The sequence below is a fragment of the Corvus kubaryi genome, unplaced genomic scaffold, assembly GCF_017639235.1.
Source record: "Corvus kubaryi isolate FWS band 111438036 unplaced genomic scaffold, C.kubaryi_AGA036_p1.0 66, whole genome shotgun sequence".
Taxonomy (NCBI): Eukaryota; Metazoa; Chordata; class Aves; order Passeriformes; family Corvidae; genus Corvus; species Corvus kubaryi.
The window spans coordinates 34,199,186-34,212,578 of record NW_024582054.1 but is presented as its reverse complement, the minus strand read 5'-3'; the positions used below and the strand labels follow the sequence as shown (position 1 = coordinate 34,212,578).

General features: G+C 55.7%; 1 protein-coding gene across 8 annotated transcripts in view; it reads right to left on the bottom strand.

The window, feature by feature from the left end:
• Positions 1 to 753: 753 nt before the first annotated feature.
• The window catches only part of TRIM9 (tripartite motif containing 9), a 60,027-nt gene continuing 47,387 nt past the window's right edge, over positions 754 to 13,393 (bottom strand). For 2 of the 8 annotated variants that reach the window (XM_042048277.1, XM_042048278.1), the window contains exons 8-13: positions 10,645 to 10,833; positions 7,904 to 7,945; positions 6,837 to 6,860; positions 5,515 to 5,818; positions 4,651 to 4,813; positions 754 to 2,397 (exon numbers count right to left, since the gene is read on the bottom strand). In XM_042048277.1, the coding sequence (XP_041904211.1) occupies positions 2,335 to 2,397; positions 4,651 to 4,813; positions 5,515 to 5,818; positions 6,837 to 6,860; positions 7,904 to 7,945; positions 10,645 to 10,833 (785 nt within the window). In that variant the 3' untranslated portion in view covers positions 754 to 2,334. Of the gene's footprint in view, positions 2,398 to 4,650; positions 4,814 to 5,514; positions 5,819 to 6,489; positions 6,717 to 6,836; positions 6,861 to 7,903; positions 7,946 to 10,644; positions 10,834 to 13,393 lie in introns of those variants that run through there. The other 6 variants (XM_042048282.1, XM_042048283.1, XM_042048279.1 and 3 more) reach the window with 5 other exon arrangements.

Here is a 13,393-nt window from a genome sequence, read left to right as displayed (position 1 = left end):
TGGGGAGCCCTGGCTGGGAGCTGCACCCTCCCCTCTCCCACTGTCCCAGCTCAGTACCCATCTTGGGAATGGGGAATTGTCACCACTTCTCATGAAGGGATGGAGTTTACTCAGGAAAGGGTTGGGAAAAGGATGGGTGGGATGTGGGGCTGCTGGATTTGGGGTTCCTGGCTGTGCCTGGGTTAGCTCCCCACGAGTCCCAGGGGTGTAACACAGTGACCCATCTCCCTCCTGGGCCACCTCCTGGTCACAGGGTGGGAAACAGAAGCTCCTATTTCTTGCTGCTCCATGACCTTGCTGGCTGAGGCATCACCACAGGGAGAGGGTGCTGCTGTGCCAGGAAGGGGACATGGTGGCACAGGACCCGCCCTGTCCCTCAGTCATCTCATAGTGCTGACACAGCTCTGGGTTTCAGAGAATCCCAGAATGGTTTGGGTTGGAAGGGACCTTAAATCTATCTCATTCCACCTCCTGCCATGGGCAGGGACACCTTCCACTAGCCCAGGCTCCAAGCCCTGTCCAACCTGGCCTGGGACACTTCCAAGGACAGGGCAGCCACAGCTTCTCTGGGCACCCTGTGCCAGGGCTTCCCCACCCTCACAGCCAGGAATTTCTTCAACTGGCCCTGCTCCCTCCCACTGACTGAGTCCTGTCCGTTCTCTGCTGCTGTCTCTGGACAAGGCCAGTGAGGGATGTGCACCAGGGGGGATGAGATGGGAACTGAAGCACAGAGATGCTCTGGAAGCTCTGCCCTTCTCTCGTAAAAGTCCTTTATTAGAACAGCAAACATGACACTTCTCGTCAGTACAGCGGCTGTGTGCAGCTACCATCGCGCAACGGGGGGACGACGTCTTACAATCACTGGGACTCTAAGAAGCACCATGAACACCCTAAAGAACGGGGGATGACGGCTGAGAGAGGAGCCCCAGGTGAGCCGGCCACGGGGGCTCCTCAGGAATCCACCCAGGAGCTGCCCGGCGTTGTCCCGCAACGTGGCTCTCCGGCAGCTGGGGGGAACTCCTCGGTGGGAGTCAACGAGATAGCACCCATCCAATAAATTAGGAAAACTTAATGCTAGAGCAACAAGGGAGTGAACGGGACTGTCCTAGAGGAGGGCACGCCGGGAAGGAATGGGCTATTTACACTTGTCTTTCTGCTGGGCCGGCGCTCCCGTTGCGTCCCACCCGGAGCCGCGGTGCTCCGGCCAGGCTGGGAATGCTGGCACGCGGCCGGCAGCGATCCCGCTGCCCGTCCCGGCTCCGCAGGGACCGCAAAGCGAAGCGAGGGGACACGTGCATGCAGGCGCTCTCGGCTCGGCGATGGGGCTGGCACCGTTCCTCTCCTGCCTCTGAATTACCAGAAAGTCAAGTAGGGAATGGAGGCCGACGGGAACTGCTGCCGGCAGCAGGCGCGTATTCCTGAGTGCGTGGCAGGGCTGTGGCCAGCTCTCCTTCCTCCCCATCCCATCCCCACCCCCGGGCTCTCTGTCAGACCCTCACTGCAGAATGAATTCTCCGGTGATTGGAAGGACACTATCAGTTGAATTTAAGGCTAGGCTTTATATGGCAACTATAAAAAAATAAACACTAATCTCCGAAGAGCCGGGCGAGTACTCTCCGGTCTATGGCTGTGGCGCGTGTGCTGGCACCCAGGTGTGGGTGAGCCCTGGAGAACCCACCGTGGGCATTTGGCACCCGACCAAGGGCCTGCCAGCACCCAGAGCACCTGGGGACAGGATGGCCACCCCCTGCCCCACAGAGACGCCCCAGGGGGACACGGGACAGAGCGGGGTGTTTTGGTAAGGACATGGAGACTGACTGGTAATCCAGGACCCACCTCTACACATGACCGAGGGTGCTCTGCAAGAAAGGCCACAGGGGAAAGAAATATCCTGCAAAGTAACCAGGCGGGCGTGGGCGGAAGCGTTCCCGTGGTGGGGTCCCTCCGGCCGGCCCCACGGGAGGGGAAAGAGACACGGAACTGCCCCCCCCCCCCCCAACCCCAACTCAAATCAGGAAAACCAAACCTAAAAGCGGACACAGGAGAACAGCTCAGGCTACCTAGGTACTTCATCAGCCAAAGAGAGCTAAAGAGCGAAGCGCACACACACGGGACAGCGCGGAGGCCGGAGAGCGGAGACGGCCGAGAGCCAGGATCGTCCTTCCCCATTTGCCTCCCCGTCTGCGGCCAGAGGCTGAGCAGGGACCTGGCGAGCAGGCAGGACCCGGAGGCCGAGCAGGGATCTGGCAGCTGGGCAGGCCGGCCTTGTCCTGTAGGAGGGAACAGGCTGGCTCCTCTCATCCCGAGAAGAGGCAGCCGGCTCCGGGAGCATCCTCATGGCATGGCCGAGCGCGAAGCGTAGAACTCAGGCACCGGCAGCCCGGTGTGCAGCGTCACCTGCAAGGAGAGACGTGGGGCTCAGCTGTGTCCCAGTGTGCCTGCTGGGACAGCTCGTGGTGTGGCAGCTGGCACACTGTCCCCAGGGAGGGCAGGAGCAGCACTGGGGAAGGCAGGATGTGAATGGAGACGCAGGGATGTCCCCAGGACTGTGGCAGTGGCTGCATCTGGTTTGTTCCTCACTTTTCTGTGCTGCTGGCATGAACTGGGACTGCTGGAACCAGCAGTACCAAGCCCCAAACATTCCCAGCTGGCTGCGTACATATCTCACAGTTGGCTGCCAGAGAGGTGGGACATGGCAGGAGCTGGGTCTTTGTGCAGGTGGGATGGACAAGAGGGGATGGGGGGCCTGAAGGACAGTGAAGCCATTACAGGAGATCTTGGAGAGGGCCTGAGCTGAGTGGGGACGGGGACAGAGAGTGGACAGGGACAGTGGAGGAGATGAGGCTGATTGCTGGTGGGAGGAAGGACCTTTGTGGTGGGGAAGCTGAACAGCACCAGGATGTGGGGACAGGGCCGTGCTCACACGGGCACTGGTGAGTGGCACAGGGGGAATTCAGTTTCCTCCACAAATGCTTCCATTCGGGAGGAGAGCACAATTCCTCCTTTTATTGCAGCAGCAGCATTTCCCCCTTCACATACAGATTTAAAGAAAACTGTCTAAAATGCAGTGATTTCCCTCCTAATTAGAGTTGTTTTCAATTAGTCATATACCTCTGAAGAAGCATAATAAATGGCTTGGCTTAACTAGCAGCCTTTTATCAGCATCCCATGGGATTTCTGTGTTGTCAGGGGATTTAGGCTCTACCTTGCCCAGGGAACTCTCAAAGCCAAGGGGCTCCAGAAATGCCTTGTCCCTCATGGCTGTGCATAGGACTGAGGCAGGAATTAAACCCAGCACACAGCAGGACGTTTTTATCACACCAAATTAATACAGCACCCCTAAACCCAGCATAGACAACATGGGCTTCCTTAGTGTTGCCTAATTAAGCATTTCTCAGCCCTTCTCCAAGCCAGGCAGACTCCCCTGCCTGTGAGACCCTTGGGGTGGCACACTTTGGCAAGGATGCTCCCAAAGTTTGGGATGGTCCCAACACAGCTCTGTCCCAGTGCTGCTGGAAAACTGTCACTGCCTTGGCGACAGCGCAGTAAGCCCTGGATCCTGACAGACACAGCAGAGCATGTCCTAATCCATGGATCCCTCATTTAGAGAGGCCACTTGGTGCCTCTGCCCTTGCACAGAGGTGATCATAAAATCCCAGAATTGTTTGGGTTGGAAGTGACCTCCAACAACATCTAATTCCAACCCCCTGCCACGGACAGGGACACCTTTCCCTAGCCCAGGTGGCTCCAAGCCTTGTCCAACCTGGCCTTGGACACTGCCAGGGATCCAGGGGCAGCCACAGCTTCTCTGGGCACCCTGTGCCAGGGCCTCCCCAACCTCACAGCCAAGAACTCCTTCCCAATATCCCATCCAACCCTACCCTGTGGCAGTGGGAAGCCATTCCCTTATCCTGTCACTCCAGGCTCTGTTCCAAAGTCCCTCTCCAGCTCTGACACCCACTGCAGAAGACCCTGCCAAATGCTCGACACCCTGAGATGATCCCTTATGTGCAACGTGTCCTTGGATGTGCCTGGGCACTCGTGCAGGGTTGGAGGTGCAGGCAGTGGCAGCGGGGAGGTGCCAAAGCCAGGGTGTGGAAGATTCCTTGAGACAGAGGGACAGCAGGGATGTGACCAGTGAGAAGAGAAATGAAAGATGGAAATACCGGATTTGCTCAGGGTGTCACCGCTTGGTGATGTTCAGGAGAGCTGAGAGCTTGGGAGAGAGGGAAAATGGAAAGCAGGCTCTAAAAGGTGCTCTTCTCCCTGGTGATGCTCCCATCCAGGTCCTGGGAGAGCCGTAGGAGCTGCTGAGGCTCTTGTTGGGGAGCATCACCAAACACAGTTATCAAACCCCACCCCCAGGAGGGCTGGAGAACCCTGGTGCTTCAGCAGCCCTGAGGGAGAAACCTGGAGCGAGGAGCTGGTGGCTGCAGGGAGGCCTGTCCTGATCCTGGAGACTCACAGGTGGTTTAGGGTGCAAGTTTAGCTCCTTCCAAGCCGCCCTTGCTGCACGAGAACCCTCCTGCTCCTGCTCCTGAGCAGCAACTGCAGTGACAGCAGCAGGAGGGGCAGTGTGACAGCAAGGTGACCCCTTCCCACTGCTGGGAATGTCACGCCCTGCTCCAGAGAGCCCGACTGAGCCCGTACCTGCACGTTCCTGTTGAGGCTGACGGCGGGGAAGAACAGGCCCTCCAGGTTCTCGAAGGCCACAGGTCCTTGCTGGTCCTCATTGATGGAGAATGTCAGAGTCCTCCTGGTCAAATCCAGCAGCACTCCCACCGTGGCGCCTTTCGTGATCCCGCCCTCGGTTCTGTGGGAGGAGGAGGTCGGTGGCTCCATGTCCCCCGTGCTCCAGGCTCGGGGTTCAGGCCATGGAGCTCAAGGACTGATGATGATGAACACCACAGCTCACCTAGGAGCCAGGCCATGACCTGCTCCCATCCCAGCCATGCTCGTGATTCCCTGGGAACCTCCTCCTCTACCCTCTCCTCCCATGGAGCTGCTCTCCTCTTGCCATGATGTCCCCAAGGGAAAAGCCACCCTGAGAACAGCCACAGCCACACAACCATGGGGGAAAGCATGTGGAACTGTGGAGCAAGGCCACAGCACCCAAAACCTGCTGATCCATCAGGGAATGGCCCTCAGGGCTGCAGGAAGGTGACCCCATGCTCTCCCCAGGCCAAGTCCCCAGTCCCATGTGGAACACGAGCAGGAGCTGTGGCACACGGGTCGAGGCAAACGCTGCTGCGGGAGTTGCAGAGCTCTGGATGTTACTGGGAAGGGGATGCCAACAGGAAGAGTCACCATGGAAAGAGTGGTGGTAAACAGGGAAGGAACACTGGAGCAAGCCAGCAGCAGGCAGGCAGGGCCTGATCCCCACTTGGGAAAGGGCACATCCTCCAACAGAGGTGACCAGGATTGATGTCATCCCTGTAGGTGCCACTGGCAAAGCCATGGGCTTTTCCTTGAGCTGTGGTGTCCGGGAGGAAGATCCTGTCCCAGCCCACCTACCTGTTGGTGTGGGAGTTGTTGTGCATGAACCAGCTCCGGTTGTTGTCCACGTACATGGCCCAGGCCTTGTCGTCCTTGCCCAGCATGGCATCCTTGAGGACGTCGATGCGTGCCACGCCGAAGGCCGGGTCGGGGTGGTTGTCGTAGCGATCGATTGACAGCTCCCAATAGTGGAGCCCTTTGGAAAAGCCCGTTTTCCCCAGCACCACCCTGTCATCATAGCTGTTGCAGGTGACAGTCAGGTTGTCATTGGAAAAGATGATGTCAGCGTGGGCAGAGGCGGGGTCGAAAGAAAACCAAGCAACTGGAACACACAAACAACACGGGGTTAGCGCCGTGGGGACGCGCCGGAGCCGCGCGGAGCGACACGGACAGGGCATGCTGCATGCAGGACACGGAGCTTCCACCACCGAGGGACAACTTCCACCACCGAGGACAACTTCCACCACGGAGGGATGCTCTGAGCTCCTGTGGCTGCAGCTGCCACTGTGGCTGAGGTTTTATGGCCAGGACTTGGAGGAGTTTCGCTCTTGCTGCTCCGTGGCTCCCAATGTCTCGGCTCGTGAGCCTGCAGGATCCTCAAGGTCTCCTAAAATTTGGCCCTTGCAGGAGACGTGATCCTCACCAGGTCTCCAAGCTCTAACAGAATGATGGAATCATGGAATGGTTTGGGTTGGAAGGGACCTTAAAGCCCATCTTGTTCCAACCTCCTGCCATGGGCAGGGACACCTTCCACTATCCCAGGTTGCTCCAAGCCCCGTCCAGCCTGGCCTGGAACATAACTTACTCTCAGGACCAAGTGTTACTTAGTTTGCAGGGTCAGGTCAGTGTGGAGAGAGGACCGAGGAGCAGCAGATGAACTCCATGTGAGTATTTAAGGGCTGTTTTTGGGAACCAAAAGCACACACAAAGGTCTTCATTTACAGAGACACCACATCACACCAAGAAACCTCCCTGCCAAGCAACGAGCCACACCTAAGACAAGAACTCATGGGAAGGCTGGAAAAGGCCCCAAAACCTCCACGATTCCGTAGGGCTGCTGGTTTAAATGCACACGGCTCTGCAAATCTGACAGATACAGTGTCACGTCCTCGACAAGACAGAGGGACGGGGATTCATTCACAAGCCACCAGCCCAGTTCCCCAGGTGGTTTCCTCCAGCTGAAAACGTCAACTGACACATCCACAAAAACACTCTGACGGCTTGAAAAATAAAAACACTCGGGTGAGACGGATTCATTGGTTTATTGGAACGTTTCACAAGACAGCGCCCATGCACGCAGCCGCCCCGCGCTCCCCGCGCCGCACACGGGGGTGCCGTACCTGCCACCATTTTTTTAATGTCAACTGTGGTCATTCCCAGGGCAAGGCATGCGGGAGAGAAAACAGCACGTCAGGTCGGGCAGGGGAAAGAAGGAGAAACCATTCCTGCTTGTCTGTGACTCCAGCCAGAGCATGGATCTGTCGGCGTTTTGGATCAAGGTGGGGTGAGAGGTGCGAAGAGGGACTGGGGATGTGGGTGGGTGCAGGGTGAGGAGGGAATCCCACAGGGCTGCAGGGTCTTTCTCTTGGGGGAATGAGCAGGACAGGCCCTGCAGAAAGTCTGAAGAGGACAGGCAAGCAGCAGCCACCTTGCTTTAATTAGCTGCAGAGGGGCTAATTGCATCCGCAGCATTTGGCCCACGTTCACGTGGCCTTAATGAGCGGGGATATGTACTGAGAATCATGGAATCATGGAATGGTTTTGGTTGGAAGGGACCTTAAAGACCATCCCATTCCATCCCCTGCCATGGGCAGGGACACCTTCCACTAGCCCAGGTTGCCCTAAGCTGGCCTGGAATACTTCCAGGGATCCAGGGGCAGCCACAGCTTCTCTGGGCACCCTGTGCCAGGGCCTCCCCACCCTCACAGCCAGAATTCCTTCCTAATATCCAATCTAACCCTCTCCTCTTTCAGTTTAAAAGAGGAGGAGAGCAGAAGGATCAGTTCTTAATCACAGGGCCACTTCCAGAGCACTGATCTCAGGCTTCTCTTTAAAACCATACAGGGGGAAAAACTTAAAATGCCTTTACAGCAATCATAACTTCGCCAGATTTGCCTCCTGCCCAGGGCAGTGGTGGAATCCCCACTCCTGGAGGGATTTAAAAGCCCTGTGGATGTGGCACTTGGGGACACAGGGCAGTGGTGGCCTTGGCAGTGCTGGGGAATGATTGGGTTTGATGATCTTAGAGGGCTTTTCCAACCTCAACAATTCCATGATTCTGTGACATCCGAGAGTGCTCTGCAAGCAGGGTACGAGCAAGAAACGCTGCTCAGTCACCGAAGTAAAAAAGCAAAAAGAATGAAGCAACACGCAGGAGGTGCCAGTTAATTGTAATTAAGATACTTGCCTAATTGGGAGTAAGGTGATCCTTGTGTGTCAAAATTGCATCCTATAAAGAGATACTACATTTCACACATCACAGCTAAGGAACAACAACCTCCTGACAAACACTTGTGAGCATTTCATTGTTAATTAAGCATCCAGCAGCCACAGGAGACCTGATTCATTAAAAGCCAGAGGGCACGGAGCGGGGTGCAAGCACAGCCTGGGAGTTTGAGTGTGGACTGTTTAAATCTGACTGCTCAGGATGCCCAATTATTCAGCGCTTCTCCGGAAAGGAGGCAGGAAATTTTAGCCTTGGTGAAGTATCTTGGCTGCTTGGTAAAAATTCTCTAAATTGACTGAAAAATCACTCCTTGAAGGACAGGGACTGAGGAAAGGGCAGCCACTGGTGAGTCCAGTGGAGAGGGACCACTGAGCTCTGCCAGGCTGCTTCCTGATGGCTGTGAGGTCTGGGCGGGAGTGGAAAGGGGATCCCTGGGGGCTGAGAGCTGGCTCAGACCCCTGCTAGCACCAAAGGGCTGCAGCTTCATCAGCTGCATGGGCAGGATGTGTTGGGGTGCCCTTCCTGCTCCTGTGCCTGACTGCGGGCTGCAAGCACCTCATGGGAGCTGGGGACTGATCCAGGGGCTTGTCCTGACCCAGGAGCTTGTCCTGGTCTAGGAGTTTGTCCTGATCCAGGAGTTTTTCCTGACCTAGGGGCTTGTCCTGATCCAGGAGTTTGTCCTGATCCAGGAGTTTGTCCTGACTTAGGGGCTTGTGCTGATCCAGGAGCTTGTCCTGGTCTAGGGGCTTGTCCTGGTCTAGGGGCTTGTCCTGGTCTAGGGGCTTGTCCTGATCCAGGAGTTTTTCCTGACTTAGGGGCTTGTGCTGATCCAGGAGCTTTTCCTGACCTAGGGGCTTGTCCTGATCCAGGAGTTTTTCCTGACCTAGGAGCTTGTCCTGATCCAGGAGTTTTTCCTGACTTAGGGGCTTGTCCTGATCCAGGAGCTTGTTCTCACCAGGAGGAGATGCCAACACAGAGCCCCGTGCTGGCGCTGCATGGGAGGGTGCTCACGAAGGGTGCTGGATTTTAGGGCCACCCCTGCCTGGCTCTGTGCCTGGTTTTCCCCCTGCTGCCCTGGGTGTTGGTGGGAAAGTACCCGGCTGTGGTTGTGCTCTGTGCTGTGCCAAGAGGCTCCTCCTGAGGCTGCTTTAATGAATCCTGCCCCGTGTTTCGACTCAAACCTCGCTTTCCCAGGTCTCTGCGCATCTCTCTGCTCCAAGCTCTCGTGAGGGACACACAGACCCTGTTTTGGCGTTCAGGATCCCGTTTTTCCCTGTCCCCCCACCCCAGAGTGGGGCTGCAGAAGGTCCACGGTGCAGACACGGGTATCGCTCACGGCCAGCACGGAAGGGTCCCGGAACACCGGACACAAAGGAAGGAACGTCCGTAACAAAACAGCGTTGGAAGCCATCAGCTCACAGCAGCACGATGAGCAATCAAACATAAAAAGCACAAAGAAAAGAAAATTTGCAGGGTGCCCCCCCGGTTATTCTGGCAAGGGTCATGCTGCAGCATTCCTCATTCCGTGTTATGGGATGGAAATCAAACAATCGGGGGCCCCCATTCTTCCTGGGCTTACACCAGAGAAAGCCGGGAATTAACGCCTTTGGAGTGGTGTAAATCCAGAGTGCTGGAAGAATCAGGGCCCAGGATCTTTAGCAACAGAAGATGTGCAAAGACTGGTTAGAAAACAGCTCTGAGAGATCCCTGTGCCTGTGGCTCCTCGCTGGCTGCCCAAATCCATCCCTCACTCTGCCTGACCTGCCTACATCCCACCGCAGCCTGCGATTCCGGGCACACGGATCTGAACCACGGGAGTGGTGTCCTCTGCTCCGCAGGAAACACGGCTTTGGAATGATCACGTCTGGGTTTGGAAAAGCCGAGCCCAGTGCTCAAAGCTGAGCAGAAGAGAGCCCACGTCTCCAGGCCTTAAGCCAGGCTGTGAGCTGGAATCACAGAATCCCAGACTGGTTTGGGTAGGAAGGGACACAAATCACCTCATTCCACACCCTGCCATGGGCAGGGACACCTTCCACTAGACCAGGCTGCTCCAAGTCCTGTCCAACCTGGCCTGGGACACCTCCAATAAGGGGGGCATCACCACCTCTCTGGGCTAGACCTTGCCTGCACCCAGACTTGCTTCTTTCTTAAGAGGGGGGCGATTTAGAATTAATCAACCAAACTAATTTCACACACCAAATCTTCATAGTGAAAGGAAACCACAGGGATATTTCCACAGGTTTCACCCAGGGAATATGTTTTCTGATTATCCCTTGAAACAAGCTCAACACAAACTAGAGATGAGGGATCTTCTAGTGGAAAGTGTCCCTGCTCATACCAGGAAGTTGGAAGTGGATGAGCTTTAAGGCCCCTTCCAACCCAAACCATTCTGGGATTTATGATCACCGAAGGGTTCAGCCACGTCAGTCTTGCCAAGAGCAGCACCCAGGTAAGGAATTACTGTGCTGCTCCATCACCCCACACCTCACACTGCCCACTCTGGCACAGCTGAAACACCCCAGGAGAACCACGCCACCGACCACCCCCTTGGGGGCAGGAGCAGGCCCCTGACAAACAGAAAGAATTCTCGCTGCCATCCGCATGTCATGGGAAAAACAAACACAACGGAACAGAACAAACAAATAGTTTGGAGATGCCCAGAAGCACAGACCAAGAGGCAACGCCAGAGGTGCTCAGCTCACCGGCTGAATTCAGGGACTGTAAGGAAGAATGCAAGCTCAGCTGGTGGGCCGAAGATCTTAGCTCAAAGTAGGATCTCCCCGAGAAGCTGGGTTGTAGATTAAGGGTGGAGGAGAAAGGACTCATTCTACGAAGCTGCGATCTTTCCAAAGGCACTGGAAAAGGGAGGGTCTGTTCTTCTGACTGCGTGTCTAAACGTAAGATCAATGCAAACTACAGATCAGAAATGGGGTCTCTGCTGGGCAGCGCCGCTCCCGAGCCCGGGCCGGACCTCGAAGAGGAGCAGGGACCCCGCTCCTGCAGCAGGGCAGGAATGTCTGGTGCTGGGCAGCCCAGCGAGACCCTTCAGGGCAGCCTGACAGCAAGGAAAACGTGTTCATCTTCCCAAGTGTCCCCCTGTGAGCATGACAAATTCAACTGGCTTGTCTGTAAAGGGGGGTCCTGCACCTCTTCACAGTAAGGCACCTAAAAAAATTCACAGGTTACCATGCACACGTCCCATCGTGCTTTGACACATCCCAAACCCTTTTGTGCACAATCATCAGGGGTGGAGAACCCAGCTGGTGACACTGAAAGGCATTTTGCAGGGCTGTGCTAAGCTCTATCACCCTAAGAACCACCAAGCACCCACCTTACTCAAGGGCTGTTCGGGAGGTTGTGTTCTTGGTATCCCTTTGTACCTGTCAAAACACATCTGAGCCTTACAGCAAGAATTGAACTCGTGGGATTCACAGCAAAATGTCAGAGCAGAGGGAACCCCTTGGGTCATTTCTGTTCCCTGCTACCACAGTCACCTCCTGCAGTTTCTTCCCTAAGCTTTTCCAGGGATATGTTAACATGAAAGTGTAGAATCCACCATCCACGCACTCACACCGTATCCCCAGCCTTCCCAGCTCGGCTGTGAGTATGGACTGAGCTGGGAGTTGTGTTACAACACATAAAAAAGGGAACATTTCTTTTTTGCATGGTGGGTTGTAACTTCTGCAACTCGCTGCTGCTGCGGCCGAGGCTGAGGAAGCAAAGGGCGTCAGTGGGGTGAGAGGAGATAAATTATTGCACAACACTCAATAAACAGAGCTCAGGGTTAGGGAGGAACGGGCTCTAACCTCTAAGAGCGAGAGGAACTACTACCACGAGCAGCTGTGCTCATGACTCTCCCTAATTAGCCCCTCACATCCCTGTAGCTCCTTGCAGGCTGCTCCCCCTTGGGTTGTTCCCCCTTTCCAAAAGCTGCTGGTTAAAAAGCCCTGGTTGCTGCTCAGGGTCACTCCATGGATGGTCAGGAATTTAAAGTTGGGCTCCAGATGAGGAGCTGGGCTTGAAGGAAAAGGTTCTGGTGCTTGACTTGGCTGGGGAAGGGAGGTGGAAGCTCTGTGCCTGGAGAGAAGCCTGGGAGGCACCACTGAGCTCCTCTTTTCCATCTCCACCCAGAGTGAGTTGGTCCTTCATCCTGACGTCCAGCTTGCTGGACAGAACATGGGAAGAGGTCAGCAGGAGACTGGCCAGAGGCTGGGAAATCTGCTGGATGAGGCAAGACCAGGAGAGCAGGGGCTGCCCAGCTCAGGGAGGAGGAGGAGGCTGGGAGAGAGCCAAGGTCCCAGGTGAGGACAGCCAAGCAGTGCTGCCACCAGCCGAGCTCTGGGACACCTCTGTGCCCTGGGCCACCTTGGAAACTTCCTTCCAGACTCACTTCCCAGCCTGCAGCTGAGCTTCATTCAGGTGCTGGAGAAATGGAGGTTAAGGCAGAGCCTTGGAGCCTTTGGCTAAGATGTGACAGGACAAGAGACACTCCCAGGGATGGTGTGGAACAGCCCAGCATCAGCTCAGGAGGGGACATGGTTCAAGGGAAGGACGTCACCTTCAGCCCTTGCTGCCCCTTGGCTGTGCTGGTGACAGGGATTTCACCCCTGGGAAGCCCCAGCACACGGGAAGGGCTCTGGAACACAGACCCTCTCCCAGCCAGGAACCACCTTGTCCTGCTGGTGGCACCAAGAACCAGCTTTGAAGAGTGACCTGCAATAGTTTCCTTTGGGATGAGCAGAAGATGCCTCTCACCACGGGAAGATGTTCTCGCTGTAGACTCGTGCTCGTGCTGCCTTCCCATGGGATTTTCCACCAGTGCTGCCTGGCTCCCTGTGGCTGTTTGGCTGGGCAGGACCACAGAGGCACCACCTGCAGAGCCCCAGACACAATTTTCCCCTCTTCTCATCCTTGCTCTCTTCAGATGCTGAGGCCCTGCCAGACATTTTCCTCCTCACTACCCACTGCTCAGGGAAGGCAAAAGAAAGGCTCCAGTTCCCTTCCACAGGCTGCAGATGAAGATCTCATGGGCCACAACTACAGACCAGCCCTTAAACACCAGAATTCCTCACAAGCACTTAGAGCAGGACAGCCACGTTCAGAGAGATATTCTCTTCACATCGAGCCCGTCCCTCTTTTGTCCTCTCTTCCCACACAACCACTTTGCAGGAAGCTGCAGAGCTCAGCTGAAGGGGAAAGCTAAGCCTACTTCAGACTAAATAGCTCTTAAAAGGCCTGATGCTGCTGTAAAAGCAGGAATAAAAGCCTCACCAAGGGCTGTGATGTGCGAGGCAGCTCTATTCAACAAGTCACTCAGATATCCGGAAGCTGCAGGCACAGATGGGATTTATTTCTCTTGGAATCCAAAAGAGCTCAGGCAGCCTCTAAGAGCACAAAATGCTCCAGGCCCGTTTGACTTTCTCTCCCTCTTTCTTTCGTGCTGGAATAACA